Source organism: Rousettus aegyptiacus, unplaced genomic scaffold (genome assembly GCF_014176215.1).
Source record: "Rousettus aegyptiacus isolate mRouAeg1 unplaced genomic scaffold, mRouAeg1.p scaffold_m13_p_1, whole genome shotgun sequence".
Lineage (NCBI taxonomy): Eukaryota > Metazoa > Chordata > Mammalia > Chiroptera > Pteropodidae > Rousettus > Rousettus aegyptiacus.
In genome coordinates this window covers 133651362-133677073 of record NW_023416284.1, presented here as the reverse complement: position 1 = coordinate 133677073, position 25712 = coordinate 133651362, and the positions used below count along the sequence as shown (strand labels likewise).

General features: G+C 34.2%; 1 protein-coding gene across 9 annotated transcripts in view; it reads left to right on the top strand.

The window, feature by feature from the left end:
* Positions 1–4774: 4774 nt before the first annotated feature.
* The window catches only part of EPHA7 (EPH receptor A7), a 156333-nt gene continuing 135395 nt past the window's right edge, over positions 4775–25712 (top strand). For 4 of the 9 annotated variants that reach the window (XM_036220128.1, XM_016135611.2, XM_016135610.2 and 1 more), the window contains exons 1-3: positions 4779–5098; positions 9479–9543; positions 13103–13772. In XM_036220128.1, the coding sequence (XP_036076021.1) occupies positions 5002–5098; positions 9479–9543; positions 13103–13772 (832 nt within the window). In that variant the 5' untranslated portion in view covers positions 4779–5001. Of the gene's footprint in view, positions 5099–5466; positions 5491–9478; positions 9544–13102; positions 13773–25712 lie in introns of those variants that run through there. The other 5 variants (XM_016135607.2, XM_036220129.1, XM_016135617.2 and 2 more) reach the window with 3 other exon arrangements.

The following is a 25712-nucleotide window of genomic DNA, read 5'->3' as shown; positions in this document are numbered from 1 at the left end:
GGGTAAAAAGTGTTCTCTAGAATACTCCTCCAGCTGGAGAGTTCTAGGAACTTCATAAGATCCTTAAAAACTCAGAACTGTCAAACCCTAGAGAATGCTCAATACCATGTTGACACTGTTTCTAGGATAAAAGACTTTGGGAGCTAAGTGGGTAGAAAGTAAGGGAGAGGCTATCTGAGGTCTATCTGGGGACTTGGAGTTCCCCAGATGTTAGTTTTTAAAAATTGGAGAGGGATTTTCTGTAATATAATTCACCTTCTAAGGTATCTTTGGTGCATCTTCAGTTAACTTGGCCTCTGTAGACTCAAATAGGTCATCGAACTATTTGAGTCTTTAATAGGCTGGCAAAGGCACAGAGAGGAGAAAAGTATCAATAATATTAATTATACGTAAAGTTATATAGATGCAAATATTTACAATTATATATGTATATAATTTCATATTTACTTCATTTTTATTCAATACGAACTTGGTTAGGACACCCAGAGATCATGGTGCCCCCTGGTGGTCATTGAACTATCATAGCTCTCTTGACACCTAAAAATCCACTGGGTTTGAAGAGCTAAAAAATTGCAAGATGAGAAACCATGAAAGCATGTAGAAGTAATTTGCATAATTTAAACTAGTTCTTCCTATCAGTGCTGGTGATTTATGGCAAAATAAAGGGTATGTAATGGAAAGGAACGACCTCCCCAGGCAAAATCAAATTTGAAAAAAAATTTGTCTTAAGCATGCTGAGCATGTGTCAAGTGATTTTGAGTATAATTGCTACATATCTCTGCTACATTTAGTAGTTCTTACTATTAGTCAAAAAATAAAATTTATTTGAGTTAGTTTGGTACTTTTGAATATTTTAAGTCATCAGAAAATTTCAAAAGACACCTTAGCAATACTCAACTGTACTCTTGTAATTTCGATATAAACTGTTTTTTAATTTGTTACACTGTCATAAATTAACTCAGTAATTACAGTAAAGAATTATAATTGTAATCTTCTGAATGTTACCAATTTATCTGACCTCACAAAAGTGTATGAACTTTTATAAAGGCAAAAAATATAGTCATGATTTATGATTTAATTTCTGACCTCTGACTTTCTGTATGGCCAGCTAAATCTAAGTTTAAAAGAATAAATTAAATTATTACTATTTTTTAATGAGCTTAGCTTATGTATACTTTTACACTAGACTACAAATAAGTACTTTATATACATTACATAGATCATGCCAATGTAAATATATGATTTTTCTGCACAAACAGTTGTGTACATTTTGACTGAAATCACAAATAGAGAACCCAATTTTCTATAATATCTACTAAGTGAAACATAATGTTTCTTTCCTGTTTATAATGTTTCTTCTGCACAGTACCTTTTCTAATTCAGTTTAAATTATTATCCTCTCTGTGATGAACTTCTATTTTCACATCTACCAGCTGTGAATGCATTTAGACAGTAAATGCAAAAGTAGTAAGCTCAGGAACCGTCCTTTGATTTCATTGTTGTTGTTAACTATTTAGTTAGGTATTTTAGATTTGTAACATACTAAAGTCTCAGGTTGTTCTTCTGGCTTCTGAAGTCCTGTTTACTAACTACATCACCCCACCCAGCATCCAACCCGGGGCACAAAGGCTTTTATTTGTAAATTCATGAAATTTACTTCCTAAAGTCATTACAATTTACTCCTAAGTAACTATTTCTCACTTAAAATCAGAGACTGTCTCCCAGAAATAAACAGTGAGGTAAATGTTAGTATTGAAGTAAGTTAAAAGAAAATAACAGCTGTGCCCTCATTTGGAATATATGTCTTGAATTTGTACATTTATTTTCACATATATATAGTTATGTGTGATTATTACATGGTGCATAAAAATTGGTATATTATTTTTGCACTGAAAATAGGCATTTTTTATCTTTCTACTAAATATTTGCGATCGATGTTTCAAAAGAGAGGATATAAATGAAAAATTAAGGTTTCAGTCATTTTTTCCATTTATTTAAAATTAGCTAAATATTTTTGGCTATCTATCAGCTGTATTGCACAATGAATACATAAAAATTAAAGAATAGTTTTCATAATCTCTGCTTTGGCCCACATGTATTAGCTATACATACCATTTGGTATTGCTCAGGAAAATAACTTATTTTCTAATTCATTATATGTACACAAATACATTTACAGTAATCTTTTAAAATTTGCTTTAAAGATAACATGCACAAATCATAAATATGAAGCTAAAATTAACCATTTTTAAAGTGATATAAAGTAATTATTAAATGTTATTTTAAAATATGAAAGTTTTATAAACTGATTATTTTTTTATTTCAATGTCTTCATGTACAAATAGGTTTATATGCTTTGCTGCCAGTCAAATATAGTCTAATAACAATTTATATACAAAAATATGTTGCGTGATACTGTATAATAACATTATCTTCTTGACTAAGTTATTTACTTTTATGTAAATGCCTTGACATCTTTATCAATATACTTAGATTTTAAAAAATGTTGGGTAAACTTAAAATGACTATTACTGTGCACCTCTGCAAGGAAAACTGTCGGCAGCATGGCACATATGCATCTAATGTGAAGCCTCTTGTCTCTAAAATAAAAGCGAGACTGCACATGCCCTTATGTCTGACAGAGAAGGGACACAATAAGGGGGCTCCCTATACCACCTACGCTCATCAGAGTGCATCAGAGTGAAGGATATTACTTCTTTGGCTTCCTGACTTAATGGAAAGGTATTTGTATTCACATCACTGAGTATTAGTCATTCAATAGATGAAAGGAATATTTTAAACTTTAAAGGCTACCTTGGTGTCATTCTAAAAAGTGGGGACGAGACCCTGGGGAAAGTGTTGAAATCTTGAGAATCACTTAAACTATTAGAAGTGGTTTAATATTTGTGAGTTTGTAGTTCTGAGATTAATACCCTATGTGTGGAGATTTGTGCTTTTAATTCTAATGTTCTTTACACTTTTTACTTTTAAATCTGTGTAAATACTACTTGATCTCTGTAACAAGTGTACTCTACTTTTTTTTTTTTGTCTTTTTCAAGGTTAATCTATTAAGCAGTTTACATTTTCTTTGCATCCTTAAAAAGACACTTAGGATGCTTTTGGATATAACTTCTAAAACATTTAATAGGCATAATGCCTAGGAACATGTAACATTTAAAAAAAAAAAAACAACTACAGAACCAAAGAGAGGTTAGAGGAGGAAATTTTATTTCTTTCTTCATAATTGCATCAGGCAAGCAAAAACTACAGGAGACAACTTACTATAAAATAAAAATTTGAAATCTGAGGATCTGTCGTCTCTTAAAAGTCTGTGCTAAAAATACCAGAAACAACTCAATTTACTTTGTAATTCCAGATAAGAAGGACAGGGAAAGTTTGGAGTCTTAGGCAAAATCAAACTTTGTGTCTATCATAAATAAAGGTAAATCATGAATGAGATTTTCTCTTAATGGGAAGAAATACAGAACAAGAGGAAAATGAAACTCATCTTAAACATGTGATCAAGTTACTCCGTGACCTTTGAAATTGATAATTTGGTAATTAATGTTTTACAGTTCCTTTTATTATATTATCCACCTTTTGACTTGCAAAGTGCCCAAAACTGCCTAACAGTAAACGGATTTCTCTATACAGTCGTCCTCGACATTTTAGTGGGAGGAATTGAACTGAAAATGTTGGTTACATTTTAAATTCTCTTTCCCTTTGAGAGATAATTATTGAATAATTATTGGAAAATAGTCAATATTTGAGAAAGAAGTTTTACTTTATGAATTTAATGCGTGGTAGTATCCTTTAAAGTTAAGTTTAATTTATGTAGCGAATTGAGAAACGATCGAAGTGGGGCAATCCAAGGAAAACCTCAGAAAATGACAAACTTAAACATATATATATCCACACACACGCACACACCCACACCCACCCACACACACACACACGGAACTTTCTGAGGGTTCTACTTCACTCAACAAACTATCGTGAAAATATAGGGCCGGGTGAGAGAGACACGTAAAACAAAAGACTTCCTTTCTCCACACCCCTTTCCTCTCTGTTGCTTTTGCCAGAGCTTGTTGCAAACTCTTGGAAATACTGTTTGAACCTAATACATTGTTACTTTTATTCTTCCAGGGATTGTGCTGGTGGTGCTTACAGCAGACTGCCGTTGGAGGAACAAAAAGAGAAGTAGAAACCCTTCAAGAAAGGAAAAGAATAAAGTCAGCCGACCCACAGAGACTGTAAAAACAAAAAAAGTAACAGGCACATTCCTTAAAGGCACAGCTCATTTCACTGTCCCGGCTCCGTGCTTGGTAGCAGCAGAGAGACCGCTTGCATTGCGTCTGGTTTCTACAAAACCACAAGGAGTAACGCTGTAAACAGGACCGTAAATTGGAAGCGTTATTCTCGGATCGATTCTGCTCCACGAAAGCTGCAGTTCCTAAAATCAGAATGCCCACAGCAGCACGCACCTCGGCGGTAGTCCACGTCCTCCCTCGCTAGCATCTAGCTGGAGTCGGGAGCTAAGAACCAGGAGCGGATCCTGGACCCGCAACCTGACTCCGCTCGCCGCCGATTGGCCCGTGCCCCGAACCCCGCCCCCATGGTCAGGGCGGCCTTTTCACAAAGACCCGCCCCTCGAGCCTGGGAATCGCCGCCTGGCAGGCCGGGTGCGCCTGCCACTCACCGCGAGTGGCGGAGGTTCTCCTCTCAGAGCCCCGCCCCCTCCCCCCTAATTGATATTATTGGAGTGTGGAGCAAGCGGCCGGTCTGCAGTCGGAGACTGGCAGGCAGCTAACACCGTGCGAACGAACAAGAGGGGAACATTTTTTTTTTTTTTTTTTTAAAGCTAAACGTGCAGCGGCCCGCGGGAGACCGAGAAGGGGAATCGATGAGAGGAGAGCAATAAAAAAATTACCCACTTTGGAGCAAACAGCATTTAAAAGCTACGACTCAACTGAACCCTAAAATAAAACCTGCTCATGCACCATGGTTTTTCAAACTCGGCACCTTTCATGGATTATTTTATGCTACATCTGGCTGCTCCGCTTTGCACACACCGGGGAGGCGCAGGCTGCAAAGGAAGGTAAGGTAATGGAAAAGCAAAGTTTGTTCTGACTTATTTATTTAGCTGTCTACCTGCGTGAGCCAGCTCATCCGCCGGGCTACCAGCCGCGCCTCCGGCGCCGGGCGACCCTCCCCCGCCAGATCCCCACCCCCTCACCGCTCCGGCTGCTACTGGCGGGCAGGCGGGAGGCTAGCCGGGCTGCTCTCAGCCGCCTGCAGCTTCGTGCCCCGGGCCGTCGTCCCGACGGGAACGAGATCTCTGGCGCCGGCAGTCTGGAAGGCGTGAGCAGCAACGGAGGGCAGGCAGGAGGGAGGGGGGTACGGCCGGCGAGCTCGTTCTCTAGGACTCGGGCGGGTCAGATCTTTTCCTCTAGCCCTCTCCTTTTCCTCTCGACGTTCTCCTCCGGTGGGGTAAGCTGCGGCTGGAGTTGGTTGGAGAGTGGGGCGGGGGGCGGGGTGCGGGTGGTGGGTAGGGGTCTACCTCTAGTGCCCCAGCTAGCCTGCTAGAGAGTGGCTGAAAAGTCCGGAGCCTTCCCAGAGGGGCTGTGACTTGTCTGAGCTCCCAACGCTCGGGTTACTAATGAAAGTGCTCACTGCATCGGAATACGAGGCGCGGGCCTGAGGTTGGCGCTCGGCCGCCAGCGCGAAACAATAACGCGGCGGAGGTGAATCCGCTCAGCCGCGCGCACCCCGCGGCCGGGGGCGCCTTCATTCAGCGCACGCTGCTCGCAGGTCCCGGTGGCTGGGGAACAGCAAGAGCCACGGGCTCGACGGGACCAGGGAGGCAGGGGGCGGGATGGGGCTGTGTAACTAATAATGCGATGCTGCCTGGAAGTCCCAAAACATCTGCCCCACAGTCCGGCTGTTCAATCTGTGTGGTCAAATCTTGCAAAAGACCCGGAACCTGAGGGCTAGCTCTGGATGAAGAAAGCAGGTTTCATTTGGGCAACCAGATACGCTTGTATATGGCTTTTTTTTTGTCTTTCCTCTCTCTCTTTCTCCTTTGAATCACTGACAGAAGGTAAAATACCTTTCGGTGCCTGTAGTTGGAGCTGGGGAAAAATAAATCCTGTCAATGGAAATGTCTTGCTCTAAGAGGTGTCACAATCTGCCCCCCACCGCCACCCTACTCCCTGTCTTCCAGGCTGTAAGTCTGGAAAGGTTGATTTTCCGATCCGATATTTTAAAGCAGAATACTAATCATTACTTGTTCCTGAAGTGTAAAGGATGGACGAATTCGATATCAGATTTAGGTCATGTTGGTGATTACTGGGGGGCTTTTATCGATCCTCGCTTCATGTGTCCCTGAAAACTTAGCGATTTAGTGCTGTTTTACCCCTATTCTCTTCACGCACCCCTCTTCGTTCACTCAAACCACCTTTCAGACCAGGCCCTACTTCTCTATACAGCCTGACCTTCTGACCCGTTTCCACATCTGCAACCTGTGTTGGCGATGAACTCATTCAGAGGCATTTTCAGAGAAAACCGTAACTCTGAGCTGTCGGTTACGCGTTTGCAGCTGAACCAACGTCTGTTAGAAACGCACACCCAAACACACCAAAACCCACATTTCTACTCGCATGACATTAGCGATTAGGAACACCCAATCCTGGAACCTTGTGCGGATTCATCCAGAACAGCAGGACCCTAGGAGAAGTTTGCCCCGCCGCGGCGAAGCCGGGTGCGCGAGCTCTACCTGACCCAGGCGGGAGTTTGAGCTATAAATAACTGCATCACTAGGGGGAGAGGTTCCCGCAGCCAGAGTAGCTCACTCGCTCGCTTTTCTCGTCTGGGTGCAAGATACGTGGAGAGGATTCTGATTCTTGGAGACTGAATTCTTTAAACGTCGGTTTAAAAGGTGGGCGGGGTGGCGAAGGCGCCGGGCTTCTCGGTAGCGACAATCCCAGCGCGCAGCGGCGATCAGGAGCTGTCGTTCCGGGAACGAGCAAGCCCCAGAACGGCACCCGGCGCCGCAGCACCACAGGCGGGCGCTGGAAACCGCCTCGAGCCGGTGTCAGGCCTCCAGGGCGGATGGGGTGGTTAGAGAAATAAGAGGGACACTCCCTCTTCCTCCACTTTCTGCATACAGTTTCTCTCGGGGCGGTCAGTTCCCGCTACTGCGAGCGCGTGTCTAAGTCAGAGTCTGACGCTTGGAGGCGAAGTGCAGCTGCTGTTTTTCCTCTCTGTAAAAGCTGCTGCCGCCGCCGCTGCTCCCTCAGAGGAGAGGCTTCCCGAAAGCCTGTCTCTCCTCCCGGCTCCTTCTGCAGCGAGGGCGCCACCGGCTCCCTGGAGTGCCCAGGTCTGGCGGAGGAGTAATGGATGCTCCGCGTAGCGGCGCGCCCGTCTGGCAGCCCCCGCCCCGCCCCGCTGGCGGCCCCGCCCCGACCCGGCCGCCCGCCGGTTCCCGCGCGGCCCTTGGCTGCCTCCGCCAGGGTGCGCCCCGCGTCTCGCCCCTCGCCCTCGGCCCCGCCCGGCCGGCGTGGCAGGGTGCAGGGTCCGGGAGCACTGTCTTGAGCGCCCGGGGTCTTGGTTGGCCAGCGGGCTACACTTATGCGGGCGTGAGTGGAGGACGGCGCCCGGTGCTCTGAGCCGGAAGGCAAAAGCGCGCCTTTGCGGGTGCATCCCAAGAGCCGAGGGCGGGGAGGACGTGCTGACCGCTTTCTGCTTCTGATTAAACGCTCAGGGGCTGGTTAGTGTTTTGTTTTTGTTAGTTTGTTTCTCTCTTAACTTGTTTGCCATCATTGTCCCGCCGTGGTCCTTGCTCCCATCCCAGACGATGCTTAGAGGTAACAGAATGGTAATAAACAATCGGCAATGCTTATTTCACTCTGAAAAACTAGCCAAGAAGTTCACTTGGGTTTAAAATCCACTGTCTTCTTAGTACAGAAGACTTAAACGTAATAATAAAATAACCTCAAAAGGGGAATACCTGGAACGCACGTTGTTTCCTGTGCTTTGTCTCTACAGTTGAGGACCAAAAATAAACACCTTTAAAAATGACTTTATATAATTCACTAGTCTAACGATTTATTAATGTTCCAAGTGCGAAATACAACTTGTATTTGAAAAGTGTGGATTTTTCCTTATTTGAAAGGAAGTCAAGTGTTTGTGTTGTCATGATCTCTAAGAGTCTTAAGTGCAAAACATTTTTGAAGAAAAGTGTCTATATCTATTTTCAGTTACAGGGAATAACCTTGGACTAGAGTGAAGGAGTTGAACACATAATCAGTGTGTTCTTTCGTTTTCTAAGCATGACACATTTTCATTTCCTTTAAAATATACATTTCTTTCTAGGGATTATTTAAAAGTTTGTATAAACATGTATTTTATTTAAGTCCAAATACTAACATTTTGCTGAGGTCGATGTTACCTATACTTACATACCTGAAAATACACTCACTAGTATTCTTGGACAAATTGAAACATTTGTTAAAATGCCAGAGTCAAAAATACTTTAAAGAGTGAAAAACTTAGGTAACTCTGAAACCAGCTTGACCAAAGAGTGAAAGCGTTAGGAAGGTAATTGTCTTAAAAAGCAATAAGATGTATCAAACTAGAAGTATGTATTAACGTATGGCATTTGAATATATATTATTACTATAACCAGGAACATTCATTGCATTTATATAAACTTAAATTAGTTGTATTATGCTCTTTTATAGCATAAAAGTTGAATACAAGTGTTTTAAAGAGTAAAGTCAGAAAAAAGTAGTTAAGCCAGAGTTTAAATATATCATTTTGACAATTAGCTAATGCTTTGAAACCTTTGGAAATTAAAAAGAAAGGAAATATTAAAAACAGATGCTTGACTAACTCAAAAATTTATCTTTTAAATATTAGCTTATTTTTCTCATGATAACATTGCTTAATATAATTTTTAATCATACTTATTTTGGCTTCAGAGAAGACACTGCGTGAAAAGTTTAAAGAAAATAAACTCCAGTTCTCAAAAAGCGATAGGAAATACTTTGGGCAGAATATTATAAATTAATGCCTGGCTTAAGAGTAATATGAAATTGCACCTAATTATGTTCATGTTATCATATTTAACAAAATTTGGAGGCTCAATAGTTTAAAAACTCTTTGCAGTATACAATTACTATAGAATCAATACATGAGCAATTTTTTACCCTCGCTTTTATGCTACTTTTGAGTTTTTAAATTTATTTTAATATTTCAATTAAAAATACCAAATATAACATTTCACATCTTTTCTCTCTAACAAAGAATAATGTACTTCAGTCAGGTGAGTATTCATTTTACCATTCATTTATACAAATAACTTTATGTATCTTAAGTCATGAAGCAATAATTGTATACAATTAGATTCACTTTAATAATTTTTACAAATGTGTTTACATTTTTATGTAACATCTGGAAATAAAATTTTCTTTTTCAGTACTATTGCTGGATTCTAAAGCACAACAAACAGAGTTGGAATGGATTTCCTCTCCACCAAATGGGGTAAGTGCTTCTTCTTGTAAAATACCAACCTTTATTTTTTAAAATAAGGAACAGAACCTTTTCCCTCTCCCCACAGTGGAATTATGTACATTCTTATTTAAGCAGTTTTAATTCCAAATATTTTGTTCAGTATTTTGTTGTGTTTATAATGAGACATTGATATCTTTGAGTAGAGAAGGAGGTATACTTAGCACTTGGGGAAATGGACTTAAAAAAATCTCTATAGCCATAACCTTTTTGACTTCTTATTGTGAGTATAATCATACCTGAGGTTCCAGGCTATAAATGCTAACTAATTATAGGGAACAGTCCTTTCACAAACTCACTTAAACCTCTCTAGTTGCTTTGTACTTCTTTAGTATAATCACCAAGTAGGTTGTATGTAGTTCTTTAAAACAGTATGCAATATGTTTTTCCTCTTTTAAAAACAGTTTTAGCATCATTCAAAATACATTTTGGAAGGTAACTAAGTGGAATATATTCAATGTCTTACCTTATAGATTGCTGTAAAATATTATTTAGATTCTCCAAATTTATATAATGTGCTATCTACTTTTATTGTTTACATGTGATGGTACAGCATGCACATATTACAGTAAAAATCTATAAGTATGAAAGCAGTCAAATGAAAAATCTATGAAAATATAAGTACCCCCCCCAATTGTGAACATTATGTTTCATATATCAGGCAAGATATATTACTTAAATTTAATTCACTGTCTATGTCTTTAGGTTTTTTAATCTTGAGAAAGTGCAAATACTCCATTCCTTATTAAAGAAGAGGGCTCTGAGAAAGGAAAATATATTCCATTGTAACTTGAGTTAATCTTTGGCAGAGTAAGAAATCTGGAATCAAAAAGCATGAAGTATAAGTGAGGATATAAAAAGTGTAACCAATTTTACAAAGAGAAGAATTAAAGTCCAAAAAGGATATTTTAGTATAAGACCATCATAAAATCAGTATGTCATGACTGGAAGTCAGTTTAAGAATGCAAAATGTGAATGATGAAAATCTGTTTAAAATATCAGATTTTTCATTCAATTAAAATTTGAAATATTGCTTAAGATCATATTGTAGTTATCTGTTTTGGCCAGAATAAATTATGAAAAAATGACAACTATTTTACAGATTAAATATGAAAAATATTTAATGCACTTAAGTTTGAAGTAGGTATGTTTTCATGAGTAAAATAATATACACTGTGGGAAGACATTCAGAATAAAAAATGAAACACCTTTCTTAGCAATGACAGATATAGCCTATTTTCTACCACCCATCAATTAAAATAAATAGAGATAGAGGATGATTTTTATTTCTAAGAAGAAGTAAACTGATATATGACTATAGTATTTCATCGATGTAAGCCACAAAATGATAAATTATGACCATTTATGTTATTTTGGATTTAAATGGGCATTTTATCAATCCAAAGTATCTGAGTTAACAGTTAACCCTATATATAATGAAGGACTCAATAGATATTAGAAAATGATGATTGATAATGTTTTTCCATGTGTTAAATGAATTGACTTACATGTGAGGAAATATCTAAACAGAAATAAATTGTTATTAAGATACAAATTTATAGAAAATATTTTTATACACGCGACATAAAAGCATAGTATCTGAATTTACTTCTTTCCCAATGGTGTCATTTGTAGAAATGACTGTGGTGTCTCAGAATATGAAATAATAAAACAAGAGTTGTGTTAAATGAACTTATGTTAGTCTCACCATTATCTATACACAGTTATCTTAAAAATTTTCCTCTCAGGAATAAATTTTTACATAAAAATTAAAATTAACTGGGTTTCATAGGTTTGTAAAATTGATTTTTCATACATAGAGCAAAGTAATATAATTGTTCTTAAAGTTTGAAAAAGGAACATGTGAGATATATTTCTTTATAATAATTAGCCTTGGTTTCTTCAAACTAGGAAATTATTAAAAAGAGCACATTTACCTTTGGAACTTTTGAATTTTTTTTTTTTAGTAGATACCATTACCAGTTTTACTAATTTCAGTTTAATTAAGAGACTAAAACCTATCTGTCTAAATGTAGGAATTTGGGTGTATTTGGCTAAGACCCGTTCAGCAGCTAACTGAAACAAAGGGAAAATATGTATACCATTAACTAGTCACAAACTCAAGTTGTACTGAGTAAAAGCTGCACATGATAATGGCTTTTTTTGCTGTAGGCGAGGACCTTTGATGATATGTTTCATAAAATTGTAGCAATTATATAACATCACACAAGAAATTTCTGAATTATATTGCTAATTCGTGAGTCTTGTTAGTTTTCTAAAAAAGTTTTAAAAGTAGATGTATCTTGTAGAGCATTTAAATAAATTTTTTCTCAATAAAGTTTTACAAATAAAATTCACTAACACACGCTTATTAGTTTATTTTCCCATCTGCTCTTTTTTGAAACAATAGTTTAAATATTGTATGCTATATGGCTTTGCACTTTAATACTAATATATTTTTTATATTTGTCATTTTATATTCGGGAAATGAATTAAAGTGGGTGATAATTTCACTATTTAGGCAGCATAACTATAAAGTGGGAAATTTTGTAATCATGGTAAGAAATGATATAAACAACTGTTACTTAAGGCTTTTAGGGCTTTTTTAGGTGAAATGATTTTAATTACTAATGAGTAACATAGGTAATATTATACATGGTTTAAACTTTAAATTGTTGCCAAATCTGCTACACTTACTTTGCTTTTTTGTGAAAATATATAGTGAGTTCGACATTGCATATATTGTATCAGCATATGAATGGGCATTTTTAAACATCTGATATTTTTCCTGTCAGAGAGCTTATTACTGTAATATGATCTAGGATGCTGATTTGCCATGCCCATTTGATTGTCTATTGAAAGCAATTTATTTACCAAGATGAATCATACTTTTATACACCTATTTTTATCGTTGTGTGGATTTATGTACAACATTATTGATAACACTACAATAAATAAATAGCTCTGTAAAATGTTACTCCCATGTCTCATTTTGAAAAGATTGAAAAGAGTTCGCATTATGAATATCAACATGTTGTGAAGAGTTATTACATTTTAGAATGCTCTTGGCATTTTCTTCTGTGTTTTTAGGTACTCTCTTAGTTTAAATATAACGTTTATACTTAAAACATCAACTGAATTAACAAAAATTGTTCCATGTATCCATATGTATATGCATTAAATGGTAGAAGTAATTGTGTTGTGCACTTCAGTCTATAAATAGTATAAGCTCAATGGAGACTATAGATGTAAGCAAACGTAAAAATAAACTAATATACTAGAAAACAAATATTAAAATGAAATATTTATTGTATGCACAAACAATGCAAGCAACTTGAATGATGTTCTGCCACAAGAATGAAGCTGAAGTGAAAATGCTGTATTCTTAGGTTACAATATTTGCTAGGGTAGGAATCCACCTTAATTCTTTCAAAGATATGCATTTGTACTTTATTAAGGATTCTTCATTCACTTTCAATATCAAAATGTTGTTTTTTGCTGAATGACTGATGACCTTTATTAAATTTTACAGTGGGAAGAAATTAGTGGTTTGGATGAGAACTATACCCCGATACGAACATACCAGGTGTGTCAGGTCATGGAGCCCAACCAAAACAACTGGCTGCGGACTAACTGGATTTCGAAAGGCAATGCACAAAGGATTTTTGTAGAATTGAAATTCACCCTGAGGGATTGTAACAGTCTTCCTGGAGTACTGGGAACTTGCAAGGAAACCTTTAATTTGTACTATTATGAAACAGACTACGACACTGGCAGGAATATAAGAGAAAACCTCTATGTAAAAATAGACACTATTGCTGCAGATGAAAGTTTTACTCAAGGTGATCTTGGTGAAAGAAAGATGAAGCTTAACACTGAGGTGAGAGAGATTGGACCTTTGTCCAAAAAGGGATTCTATCTTGCCTTTCAGGACGTAGGGGCTTGCATAGCTTTGGTTTCTGTCAAAGTGTACTACAAGAAGTGCTGGTCCATTATTGAGAACTTAGCTATCTTTCCAGATACAGTGACTGGTTCAGAATTTTCCTCTTTAGTCGAGGTTCGAGGAACATGTGTCAACAGCGCAGAGGAAGAAGCAGAAAACTCCCCCAGGATGCACTGCAGTGCGGAAGGAGAATGGTTAGTGCCCATTGGAAAATGTATCTGTAAAGCAGGCTACCAGCAAAAAGGGGACACTTGTGAACGTAAGTAATATGCTCTATTAAATTCTACTTTGCATTTTTTTTTCTATTTCAGTATCAGAGTTTTTAAGTAACAATAATTTGAACATGCGAGTCTGCTCTATACCAAGTAGCCCGATTCAGTAGATCTTAAACAAAGTCACTATTGAATTTATAAATGATTCCCCACAGTGATGTCTGTACTAAGGGTATATAATAAATATAGTTGATAATAGTAGTTGTTACTAAAATTGAATTTTCCCTATGCTTGATACAGAAGGTAACAGTTGCACACTGAGTATAAGATTTACAGGAGGAGAGTGAAATGATATTACTTAGGATTTAATGATATGTGATTCCTTCTGTTTTGTAATCCATATCGTCTGGACTTGTGAATAGCAGAAAAAAAAGGAGTTTAAGGGATTTGCTAATAAGAGTTCTACTGACAGGACATACAAATATATTTACAAACTTTTAGAAATATTCTTTGTCAACAAGAAAATACAAAATTATCACATTTTACTTGATAAATCTCTGAGATTACTTTTTCCTGAGCCATATTTCTTTCTGGACTAAATATAATAAAGTGAGTCTTTTCCTGATTGTGTTATCGTAGACCACATTTTTGTGGAATTGGGCCAAAGTAAAGTTTTAGTTATTGTAATGTATCAGCTGGGTGTTTTCTATTTGTTTTGAAACAATAATAGCCCATGAATTAGTGAACCTTCTGTTTTGTAAAACTGGCTTTTCTATTACATAACATAATAAAAATACTGTATAATAAGATTATATTACTTATGTCTCTTTTAACATAACATAGAACATTATACAGTATTAAAAATAAATTTTATATATTCTTTTACTCCTAGCCAGCAGCATAATTTTAATATTTGCAAATATTAGTTAATTTATAGGTTGACTATAATGAACAATAATTATTATAACTAAATTGGGGAAGTGGGTAACTCAGTATGTGCAGATAATCTTAAATATGCTTTACAAATAATAGTTCATTGAATGAGGTAGATATCATTATCATTTCTATTTTACAGAATAAAACATTGAAACTATTGCCTGCAGTTACTTTAATAAGTAATATTTGTCTTAGCTTAGATTCAAACTCAGAGCATTCTGATTTCAGCACTTGGGCTTTTAACAACAATATTGCTGTAGTTTCTGTCACAACGCAAGGAGAATCCTAACAAATATCATTCTGTTTCATTGCTAAATTTGAATGTCTTTACTAATTATAGTTTGGTATGTAAGTCATATTACTTCCCCATAAAATTCTCATTCTAGTAGAATATTTAAAGAAATGATAATTAAAAAAATATTTAGATTTGTGTTGTCCAATACAGTGGCTCTTTAGGTTCTGAAAAGTGGCTATTCAAAATTGAAATGTGCTGTGAGTATAAATTACACTCTGGATCTTAAAGGCTTGGTTTAAAAAATAGAATGTAACATCATTAGTACTTTTTAAAGATAAATTGGGTTAAATAGAATATATTAAAATCAATTTCGACTGTTCCTTTTTAGTCTTTTAATGTGGCTCCTAGAAATTTAACAATTAGATACGTGGCTCATATACTGGACACACTGTTTAGATGGAGTAATTGAGCAAGTATATTTTTCTGTCCTGGTTGAAGAGTTAAATACTTCATGTTGATGGTTTGGCAGCATATAAAAATACTTATGACCCAGCACTCAATTATCATAATCAGCATAGCTGACCTTTTGAAGTGAACTCTGTGCAAAACAAACGGAGATGCTGTAGGTTCAGGTTCCAAAGGACAGGTTAGCAGCCTTCTTTGGTCCCCCTTGAAGGAGTCCAACCTGTCCAATTACTCACTGTCCTCTTTCCCTTTCTGTCACTGGCCATTTTTCTTACTGAGTAGAAAATCTTGTAGGTTCCAAATATGTGGAAATAAAAAACTGCAGATTTACTACTACTAGTAGACAGAATGCTATTCCACTGGGTAAGTATGGAAATATTCTTAGTGAACTAATCAATTTAATGAAAGGCAATGTTCAATATTATCGACTGGAGGTTAATAAGTTATTTGAAAGTGTTGGTGGATTCAACACTATTATAAGAAAAAATTAAAAACACATTACATTTTAGTTATGAAAGCTATTGGTTTAAGTAGTATGAAGATTTTGATTGATGCGAAAATGGAATGTAAAACTTTAGCACAATTAAAAATAGGAAACAAAAGAAATAAAACAAGAATACATATAAAAGTGCACAGTTAAATTTGTCTAAGACTAGGAAATAATATTAAAGGTCCTGTTCTTTTAGGGTTTAAAGATTTTAAAGAAAATTATTATATATATTTTTTTCATTTTGTATAATTTAATTCATGAATTTCATTTTTACTTGTTAAGAAAACAAGACCTGTTTTAAATTTTATACTTCTAAATATAGAAATTAGTAATAAAAATAGTCTTTAACTGCAGTAAAGTATATTTACTGTGACAAGCAAATGAGAAAATCGTCTCATTAAATGTGGTACTATTAAAATTATTCATATTCATTTATTTTGGTTTCAAGAATTAGAACCACATTTGAATACCAAAATTATTGTCACCTGCAAAATGCAGTAAGGTACTTACAAATAAAATAAAATTACTTCACTGTCATCTATATTAATTATGCATAGGAATGGGTGAAATTTGGTATTAATAATAAGACCATTTAAAAAAATGTGAGTAAAGGAGTCAAGATACTCTTATTATTCTACTGAAAGAGTGTGTGTACCTTTTTGTAAGTCAAGCAAATTGTTTATCACATAACTTTCTTAATTTTTAACCTTGGCGATATTGACAAAAGAACTAAATACCTTACTTATATTTAACTATGGCACTGTGTTCCTTTGCAAAAACACTTCCCTCCTTGGCATAATTCCCATACATTGCTGTGAGAGTACTTGCCCCTGGAATCAGTCCAGGTCTGCCTTTATAGTATTTCTCCTGTTTCCTTTCAGTGATCCTGTTAAGAGTTTGAAAACAAATTCCAGTCCCATATTGAGGAAAACTAAAGTGTTTGGGAGAGGATGCTAGTGAGTTCTCTAGCCAAATGAGGGTGGTTAGCCACTTAAAGGCAAATTTATCTGGGCACTTTCTAGAGAGACAGCACATTGCCATGTTTTTAGAGCATAATTTGAAATATGAACAACTATGAAAACATCACAGTTTGGAACATTTGATGTATGAGCTTTTTTTCCTTTGTGATTTTTTTAAAAAAATAACTCAAGTTTGAAAACCAAGTATTTTTCAAGTAGACTAATAGATGGAGAATAGTGCTTTTATAAAACATCTCTTTACAGTCTTTTAAATATATATAATTCCAGTTAGTAAACGTGTTTTTATTATCGAGAAGTCTTTTTTAAAAAAATTATGATGTAAGTTATGTTGCAACTTTTATGCAAACCTTTACGCAAACTGGCTCATATATTTTCTTAGATAAAAAGAATAGTCATGTAAAAACTTGAGAGCATATTACATTATATTTTACATATATAAGTGTTTTCAGAAGACTAATAAAATTGTATTATAAAATATACTTTGAAAATTTTGGAACATTTTTGCAATTTGACTCCATTTAAAAAGTAGAATATTATTTGTCGAAGTATGGAGCTTGATATTATGCCTTGGATTTATATAAGTAATTGGCAGTTTAAGTGAACCTTATTCATTTTCTCATTTACTCTTTAGAACATCACTGAGAGGTAGAAAGTATTATTTTTTTTTTTCTCTTTCAACATATGAAGAAACTGAAGTTCAGGGATATTAATAAGGAATACAATCAGATGAGAATCCAGAATCCTGTTGACCAATTCCAGTCTTTTTTCCCCCACTACCCCATACTGTGTCCTAAAATTTGTCCTGTTCTTTAACTGATAGATTTTAGTTATTGACGAACTGATACTTTATTCTAGGTAGGGTGACCATATGCCTAGTTTGCCTGAGATAATGATTTTACTTATTAACATGGCTTCTTTTTGCTTTCAGAAGTGTCCTGATTTGGATGATAAAACACATGGCCATGCTAATGCCATGCTAATTGTAAAAATTTCAAAGACGTAATGTAGTTTACATCCACATGTATCAGAACATAGAGATGCAATCTACTTCTATTATTTGTATTGCATAATTTTAATTTTCTGAATTACAACAGACTTAGAAATTTCTTTTTCTGTGATTTCGTATAAAGGAGAATTCAAATAATCATATATCTCATTTTTATTATCAGAATTTTTGCTAATAGTTGTTTCTTAATATTTTCTAAATTATTGGGTCTGTAATTTTAATAATATATAATTTATGGACATATACAATTCAATAAATTAAAATGTTTATTCAGTTTGAAAGCATCAATATTAAAATTTCCATGTTGATTAGATTTTTGAAAATCATGCTTTTTTTCCCTACAGAAAAGTAGCATGTAATTTGTACCATCACTTTTCACAATGACAAATGACTCTTTACAACATATAGTATGTATAAACCAATATGTAGAGAAAATGTCAGAGGCACTACGGGGTTAACAGCTCAGATGCTAGAGTTACAGTTTTAAAATACTGGCTTTAAAACATAGCAGGCGTATAAATTAGGACAATCTCTCTAAACCTTAATTTCTGAAAGTATAAAATGGGATTAATAAAAGTAGTACGTCCCTCATAGGGCACTTGTCAGAATTGAAAGAAATAATACATATTAAAACCCTAAAAATAGTATCTGGGACATAGCAAATAATCAGTGAATACATACTATTTTTACTAATAATGCAATGAATAGTTTGATAAGCAAAGAAGTCTCATGGCAATGAGTGATTGAACATGGATTTCATAGGCCACAAATAGTTAAATATCTTTTATACCATTAATTTCATCCCTGGTAATTTATTTAAGATAGTTCAATAAAAAAAATAACTTTTTACATAACTTTCCCCCACCCAGCAATGTATATAATTTGAAATATTGGAAAGAACCTAAATGTCCAAAGTTCAGTGCATCACTATGAACTTAGTCCTTAAAACATCAACAGTGTGGTACAGGAATTTTAAATTGTTCTGTTAATAATTTTGAATGAAAAATAAAGAATAAAAGTTTGTACACACCGATGTAGAATTGCGCAAAATACGCATACAGAAAAGAATAGATGGGTGGGATAAATATCTTGATCATTAAGTTTTTAATCAGAGTGGTGGGATCTTGTTCTCTGTGTTTTTAAAATATCTTGATCATTAAGTTTTTAAACAATATAAGTTATATGTACCTTGATAGCTCACACAAAGAGAAATTGAATTGCATCTCTAAAATATGGGTTTTTAAATTAAGTTAGTGTCTATACCAAATACGAGCTCAGGCGATAGGACAGTAATTGGTAGGTATAGTTTAAATAAGTTTAAAGGAGAGGAAGATTCAAAGCGATCAACAAAAATAGGTCATAAATTTTGTTTTTTAGTTGTTAATAGTTGGCAAGAACTATTTTAAGTGCTTCATATGTTTTCATTTAATTCATGCATAAATCTGGTAGGCAGGCACTATTATAACTATTATAACACAGTTTAAAAGAGAAAAAAGATACTCTTATTGAAGCATTACATTATTTACGTATATTGTTATATTTATGTATAAGGTGTATGTCCATTTTTTATGTAAGGAAATGAGCATTGTAAGGGGTGAGATAAATATCCACAATCACATGGAGAGTGGTAGTTGTTTAATTAAGGTGGTCTTACTCCAGAATCCTTGTCTGTAATTAATATAGCGGCCCACATCTTTATATATGGGCATGTTATCTATGCCTTACATTCTATGTTATCTATGTCTTTTATAAAAATAAACTTTTGTTAGGATATTTTGAAAAGTGATACAAATCTGAGCATTTTCATTCATTTATAATAATTTGAAAATACCGATATTTTTGTCTTCCTATATTTCATCTATTTTGACATTCTCTTTACTATTCTAGTTATTTTTTCACATGGCAATCAGAATGCACTCTGTAAAATGCAACGTAGATAACATCACTTTATTATTCAGAAAAGCTTTAAGCTCCTAATTACCAACGAAAATTTATTACATTTTAGGCTGGCATTTAAATCTTTTAATCCTGACCCTAATCTTTTTTTATAGCTTTCAGTCATGATTTATCATAGCTGAAGCCCCTTCTCCCACTGCCTGTTTCTGGTCTCTCATTCTACTTTAAGCACACCCTTAGATATTTCTGTGATGTCCCATTATTTAACATTAGTTCTAAATAAACAGAAGAAACAAACTATTATGACCTTTCATAATTACCTATTGTAGCTTAATCCTACACACCCCCAACTTCTTCAGTGACCTTGTCTTCCAGATCCTGATGGTAGTTACTAGCAGTGCCATTCTCCCGTTGTTACCATGACTTGCTTTTTCCTACCTGTGATGCCACCTACCCTGTCTCAGACTGTGGAAATTTTGCATTTACTTGCAATTTCAAATTGTCACTGATACCTTGTTAGGTGATCTCTTCATGTGAATACTTGTAAATACTTTGCCCTTTCTCTATGGGAATCATCATATACTATCTGGTTTTAATCATTCGCAGTTTCCTTTTACAGCTTCTAAGGTTCTTAACCAAAAGTTACTTACAGTTTTCTACCTGCTGACCTTAGTAGCTAGCATAGTTCTTTGCACCACATAAGTCTTCCAATAAATGTTTATTAACTTTCTTAAAGACTTAATCATATACCACCTATTGCCAAGTTAAATATTTTTTATTTCAAATTTATATCACTTTAATTTCTAGTTGTGTATGACTAGTCTCTGTGATTAATCCTAAACTTTGTGAGTATGAAAACACTATTCATTTTTATATCCTTATAGTATATAGCAAAATGATATGCTACTATTTAGCAAACATGAGCAGAAGTCTGCTACAGATATGAGGAATTTATTTCTACAAAAATAATATTTACTTGTATATATTTTTCTTTATGTATATAAATATGTCATACATAGTCAGGAAGGAAAAAATTCAGAAAACCCTTTTATTCCAATTTTATTCACATTTAAGTGTATTTAAATTATCCCATCCTCTGCAAAATATCTCACAAATTTAGCTTTATGGAGGCATGTCTTTATCAGGCTATTCCTAAAGTGTTAATACATGAAAAGTAGAAGATTACATGAATACATAATTTGAGGTTTTTTAAAATCTGATAACAAAAAAAAATCAACTTTGAGTTTAGGTCAAATAAGTGATGTATAGACATTATTTTCGGTTTTCTACCTGTGATGTCAATTTTGTTAAACATTCGCAATCTCCGCGTATATGTCATAGTATTAATCTCTCATAACACAATTTCATGGGAACTCATAATAATACATACCTCTGTTGAAATAAATGTGCATTATTTCTCTCAAATTTTGTGTTCTTATGAAGAAATTTGGAAGGTTTGTTATTTAGTTTACTTTGTTTAGTTAGGTGTCAATGCATGATATAGTAAACCAGGGAAAATACATTCTAGTTTGAATGTTTTTTAATGGTTATATGATGTGTACAGTAGTCTTTGCTTATCTGCGCTTTATCTTTCCATGGTTTCAGTTACTTATAGTCAACGGTAGTCTGAAAATATTAAGTGGAAATTCCAGAATAAACCGTTTGTAAAATTTACATTGCACGTTGTTATGAGTGGTGTGATGAAATCTCATGCCATCCGTCCCTATCCTGCTTGGGACATGAATCATCTCTTTCTTCAGAATATCCACACTGTATATGCTACCTGCCCAATGTTCACTTAGTAGCCATCTCAGTTATATCGACTATGCTTGTGTTCAGGTAACCTTTATTTAATTAATAATGGCCCTAAAGCGCAAGAGTAATGATGCTGAAAATTCAGATATGCCAAAGAGAAACTGTAATTTGTTTCCTTTAAGTGAAAAGGTGAGTACAGTACAATAAGGTATTTTGAGAGACCACATTCATATAACTTCTATTATAATATATTGTTATAATTATTCTATTATTAGTAACTGTTGTTAATTTTTTACTGTGCCTAATTTGTAAATGTTATAGTTATGTGTGTATAGAAAAAAACAGTATGTATGTATGTATGTATGTATGTATGTATGTATGTATGTTTTTATATAGGATTGGGTACTGCCCACGATTTTAGGCATCTACTGGGGGGTTTTGGAAGGTACTCCCTGTGGATAAAAAGGGACTGCTGTACTGTGGATTTTGAAAATTTTCATTTGGCTCATTTACCTAATTAATTACTGTTGACAATTATATTACCTTTTGCTTCCAACATATTAGAAAATCAGGAGGTTTTGAAAGAACACATACTGTGTTTTATATTTTGTTTCTTGTGCCACCCAATTAACACCTAGTTGAGCCCCTCACCTGTGGTGGTATCAGCTTCAAACCTGCACTGAAGCCATTAACACTGAATTACAGCCTTTTATAGAAAACCTAGATGTAGAAAGGGAGCACTGTGATGCTTTTATTACTAAAGTATAATATCGATCAGATATAATTAACTACATATCACATTTTTTATTTATTAAAGTTGTTCAACAGTCTATGATGTTAATATTACCTACTCTACTTTTTAAGAAGAACATTCTTTTTAAAAGAGAATAGAGTAAGAGGGATATAGGCGTGGTTGGTTAGAGTATTATATCTAAAGAATCTCAAGATATAATTCAAACTTATTCTGAGAAAAAAATTGAATATTAGTAAGTTTGCTATACTATATATTTTCAGTTGATTTATATAGTCTATGTTTATTTTAATAGTAGTTTACTATCATTATTTAAACTAGTTCCCATGTAGACAATGACACCTAATGGCATTAACTCACATAATCACATTAATTGATGATGTTAAACTAATAGATGGGTTAAATAAGTAAACATAATTGATCTACACACTCAAATATGTAAGTTCATTATAACCTAACTGTCCTGTGGACATTTTTCCAAAAAATTACAATCATAAATTCTTGGAGTTTGAGTGTAAATTAAAGATTACAAAAGATAAATTGGAGAGAGGTTCTTTGGTCTCCCATTTTTAAAGAAATGGGACAACCAAAGACATCATTTATAGTTCTAATAGTTCAGTAATGAGCAATCCCAAAGTAAAATCAAAACTTGTTCTTTTCAGTTTTTTTTTTCTACTTCAACATTACACACATACGATACATACACGTACATATGTACACACACACACACTACCCACTCTACCCCAAGAGGAAAAAAATATATTAACATAATGGAATGAAAAATCAAGTTTATTTTTGTCTTTGACTCTTTTTTAGATTTCTAAATTGCTGTGCACTAATCTTTTAATTCGTAAGTGCTGAATAGTTAAGATTCTTTTTCCTCCATGGAAAACTCAATTGACAATTACAAAGAGGCTGAAAACTTATATATAATATTCTCGAATTATTGCATATTTTAAAAACAAAACAAAATAAAGCTGCCTTACCAATGTCTTTAAATCTTTATTCACAAAGCTAAAAAATTATAACAAATTTTTACTTCTTTATTTTCAAGTAGATTATTTAGGTTTTCTCTACCATAAGATAAATTTCTTTTTTTTTTTTTTCCACTTTCAATTCCTGTAGTATTTTACTAACTCCTAAGAAGGTGAATGTTAGCAAGTAGCACATTTTGGATATTGTGACAATTGTATCTATGTGTTCTAAAATAGGCATTAATGGATACCTCTTATATTATTAGAAACTTAAAGTTTGGGAGGGACCAGAGCCTCTGCTGTTTAACCTTATGATGTCTGATTTGATCTCCTCTGAGAAACCTGCAAGCTTTAGCACCTTTAGTCTTTGCAAGGGCAGAAGAACAGCCAGCCTTCTGCAAAGTCTTTTTTTCAAGACTTACTTTTAAAATTAACACATGTTAATCTTAGACATTGGGCTGTGAGCTGGAGCTGGGAAGGCATGTGGCTCCAGGTTTATTATGTTGAGACAGTATTTTAGTTTGCAAAGGAAATCTGAGAGGAACTTTTTAAGTTTGCTATTTCAGCCATGCTTCTTTGTGTCTAATGTTTATTCTGCACAAACATTATGCATGAGAGCACTGTTTTTCAAGGCTGAACATATTGGTTTGATCATTTTCCCCTTTGTAAATTTTTCCAATAAAACAACTTTGCTTTGCACTTCTAATTCAAACAACTTTCTTATTGATTTTCAGAATTATTCACAAGGCCATCATTGTATGTGTAGTCTTTTTTCTAATATAATTCATCCTTCAATGTGGTAAAGTGGATGTTCTTTTTCATTCCTGCTCTCTCTGGTTTCTCCTCCTCCTCTTCCTCCTCCTCCTTTTCCTTCATCTCTTCCTATAGTGTCAGACTTTAGTAATAGTTTTTTTATTTACCTTTCAGAAAATTCTATACTATACTCTGGTTTAAAACTTTTTAGAACATACCTTCTCATTTATTAAATGGTTTAAAATAGTGAAAGTACATTTCCTTCCCAGCTTTGCCTTTGTTGAAATATAAGTATGTAGCTGGCAACATTTTTCCTTCTTGCCTTCTTTGCAAGACAGTGATTTTACATGTTATAATTCAATTTTGTATAAATTAATAGTAAATTATTAAATATTAAAACAGTAATAATTATTACTCATGATCATTGCAAAATTTTGATCTAATGATGGTATATCTTTTTATTTTGATCTATAACCCATTTTTTTACATTTCTGACAAGTTTCTTAATTAGGTATAATAGGAAAACAAGTCTTTGCCTCTGAATTATTGATAATGTTCATTATTTACAAAAATTATAAAATTAAAGTTTTTAATATTAAACTGAGATGAAAGTTTTATAATAAAAAGGTAAAATGGTAAATTTATAAGTAAAAACCACAAATTATAATATATAGCAAAGCTTTCATAATTTGAATTCTGACTTGTCTTTATTGCGCTAAGAAAATGAACTACACTTTGATCAATGCTGAAGGTTATAAACCCTTTTGTAACATTCGGACTGAGACTATATAATTGTAAAATTATCTCTGTCAGTCACTACCATGAAGTAACTCAATCAAGATGTGTATATGAATGCCTAATCAGTTAAAGATCTTAATCCTTATTTTTTAGATAGCTGTAACGACTTCTGTTATGGTTTGTTTAAATTACAGAGAAATGGAGACTTAACAACAAGGGAGGAGAGTAATAATTTAAATAGTTTTTCCTGCCAGGAAGGCAGATTAAGGATGAATATAAAAGAATTGAAAGATTAGGATACTGACACAACTTCTGATCTTTAGTTTTTTAAGGATTTTCTGTCATTAAATACTCTATTGCAGAGACTACAAAATGCATATTAGGTCTGTAAAAGACAACATAAATATTCAGGAGCCTGTGAAGACAGCTCATTTAAGCTTATATGATACAAGCTGAGACAAGGTTGACTTGGTGGCAAACAAAACACAAATGTATACCAGAGTTCATATTAAGTACATCTTTTATTGCTGCCACTTTTTTTTTTTTTAATCATTTTGTAATGTGTGAAATGAAAACAGACAAAGTCTACTTTTGCATATAGGCTAATCTACACAGAAAATTATATATATATATATATATATATATATATATATATACACCAAAAGAGCATATTTTATTATTCATTAATGTCAGTAGATAACTGACTGTCACTTGAAGAGTAGAGTCTGATAGAATGCTGACACTGATTGAAGGTCATGCTCCTAAGAATCTGAACACACTTGCCTTGGTCAGTGGAACATGTAAAATCATCTTGTTGCTGATTGGGCATGAGGAATATCACTTGCCATTTTTCTTTATTTTTAAAAATCATTGTACAGTATCAAGAATTTATTTCATTTTAAGTTTAATTTTTAGATTTTTCATAATTATTAAGTAAGAATAATTATTTGATTAAAAAATTTTTTTTGGTCTTTCATACTCTGGCTCACATCTTAGAGGAAGATTTCG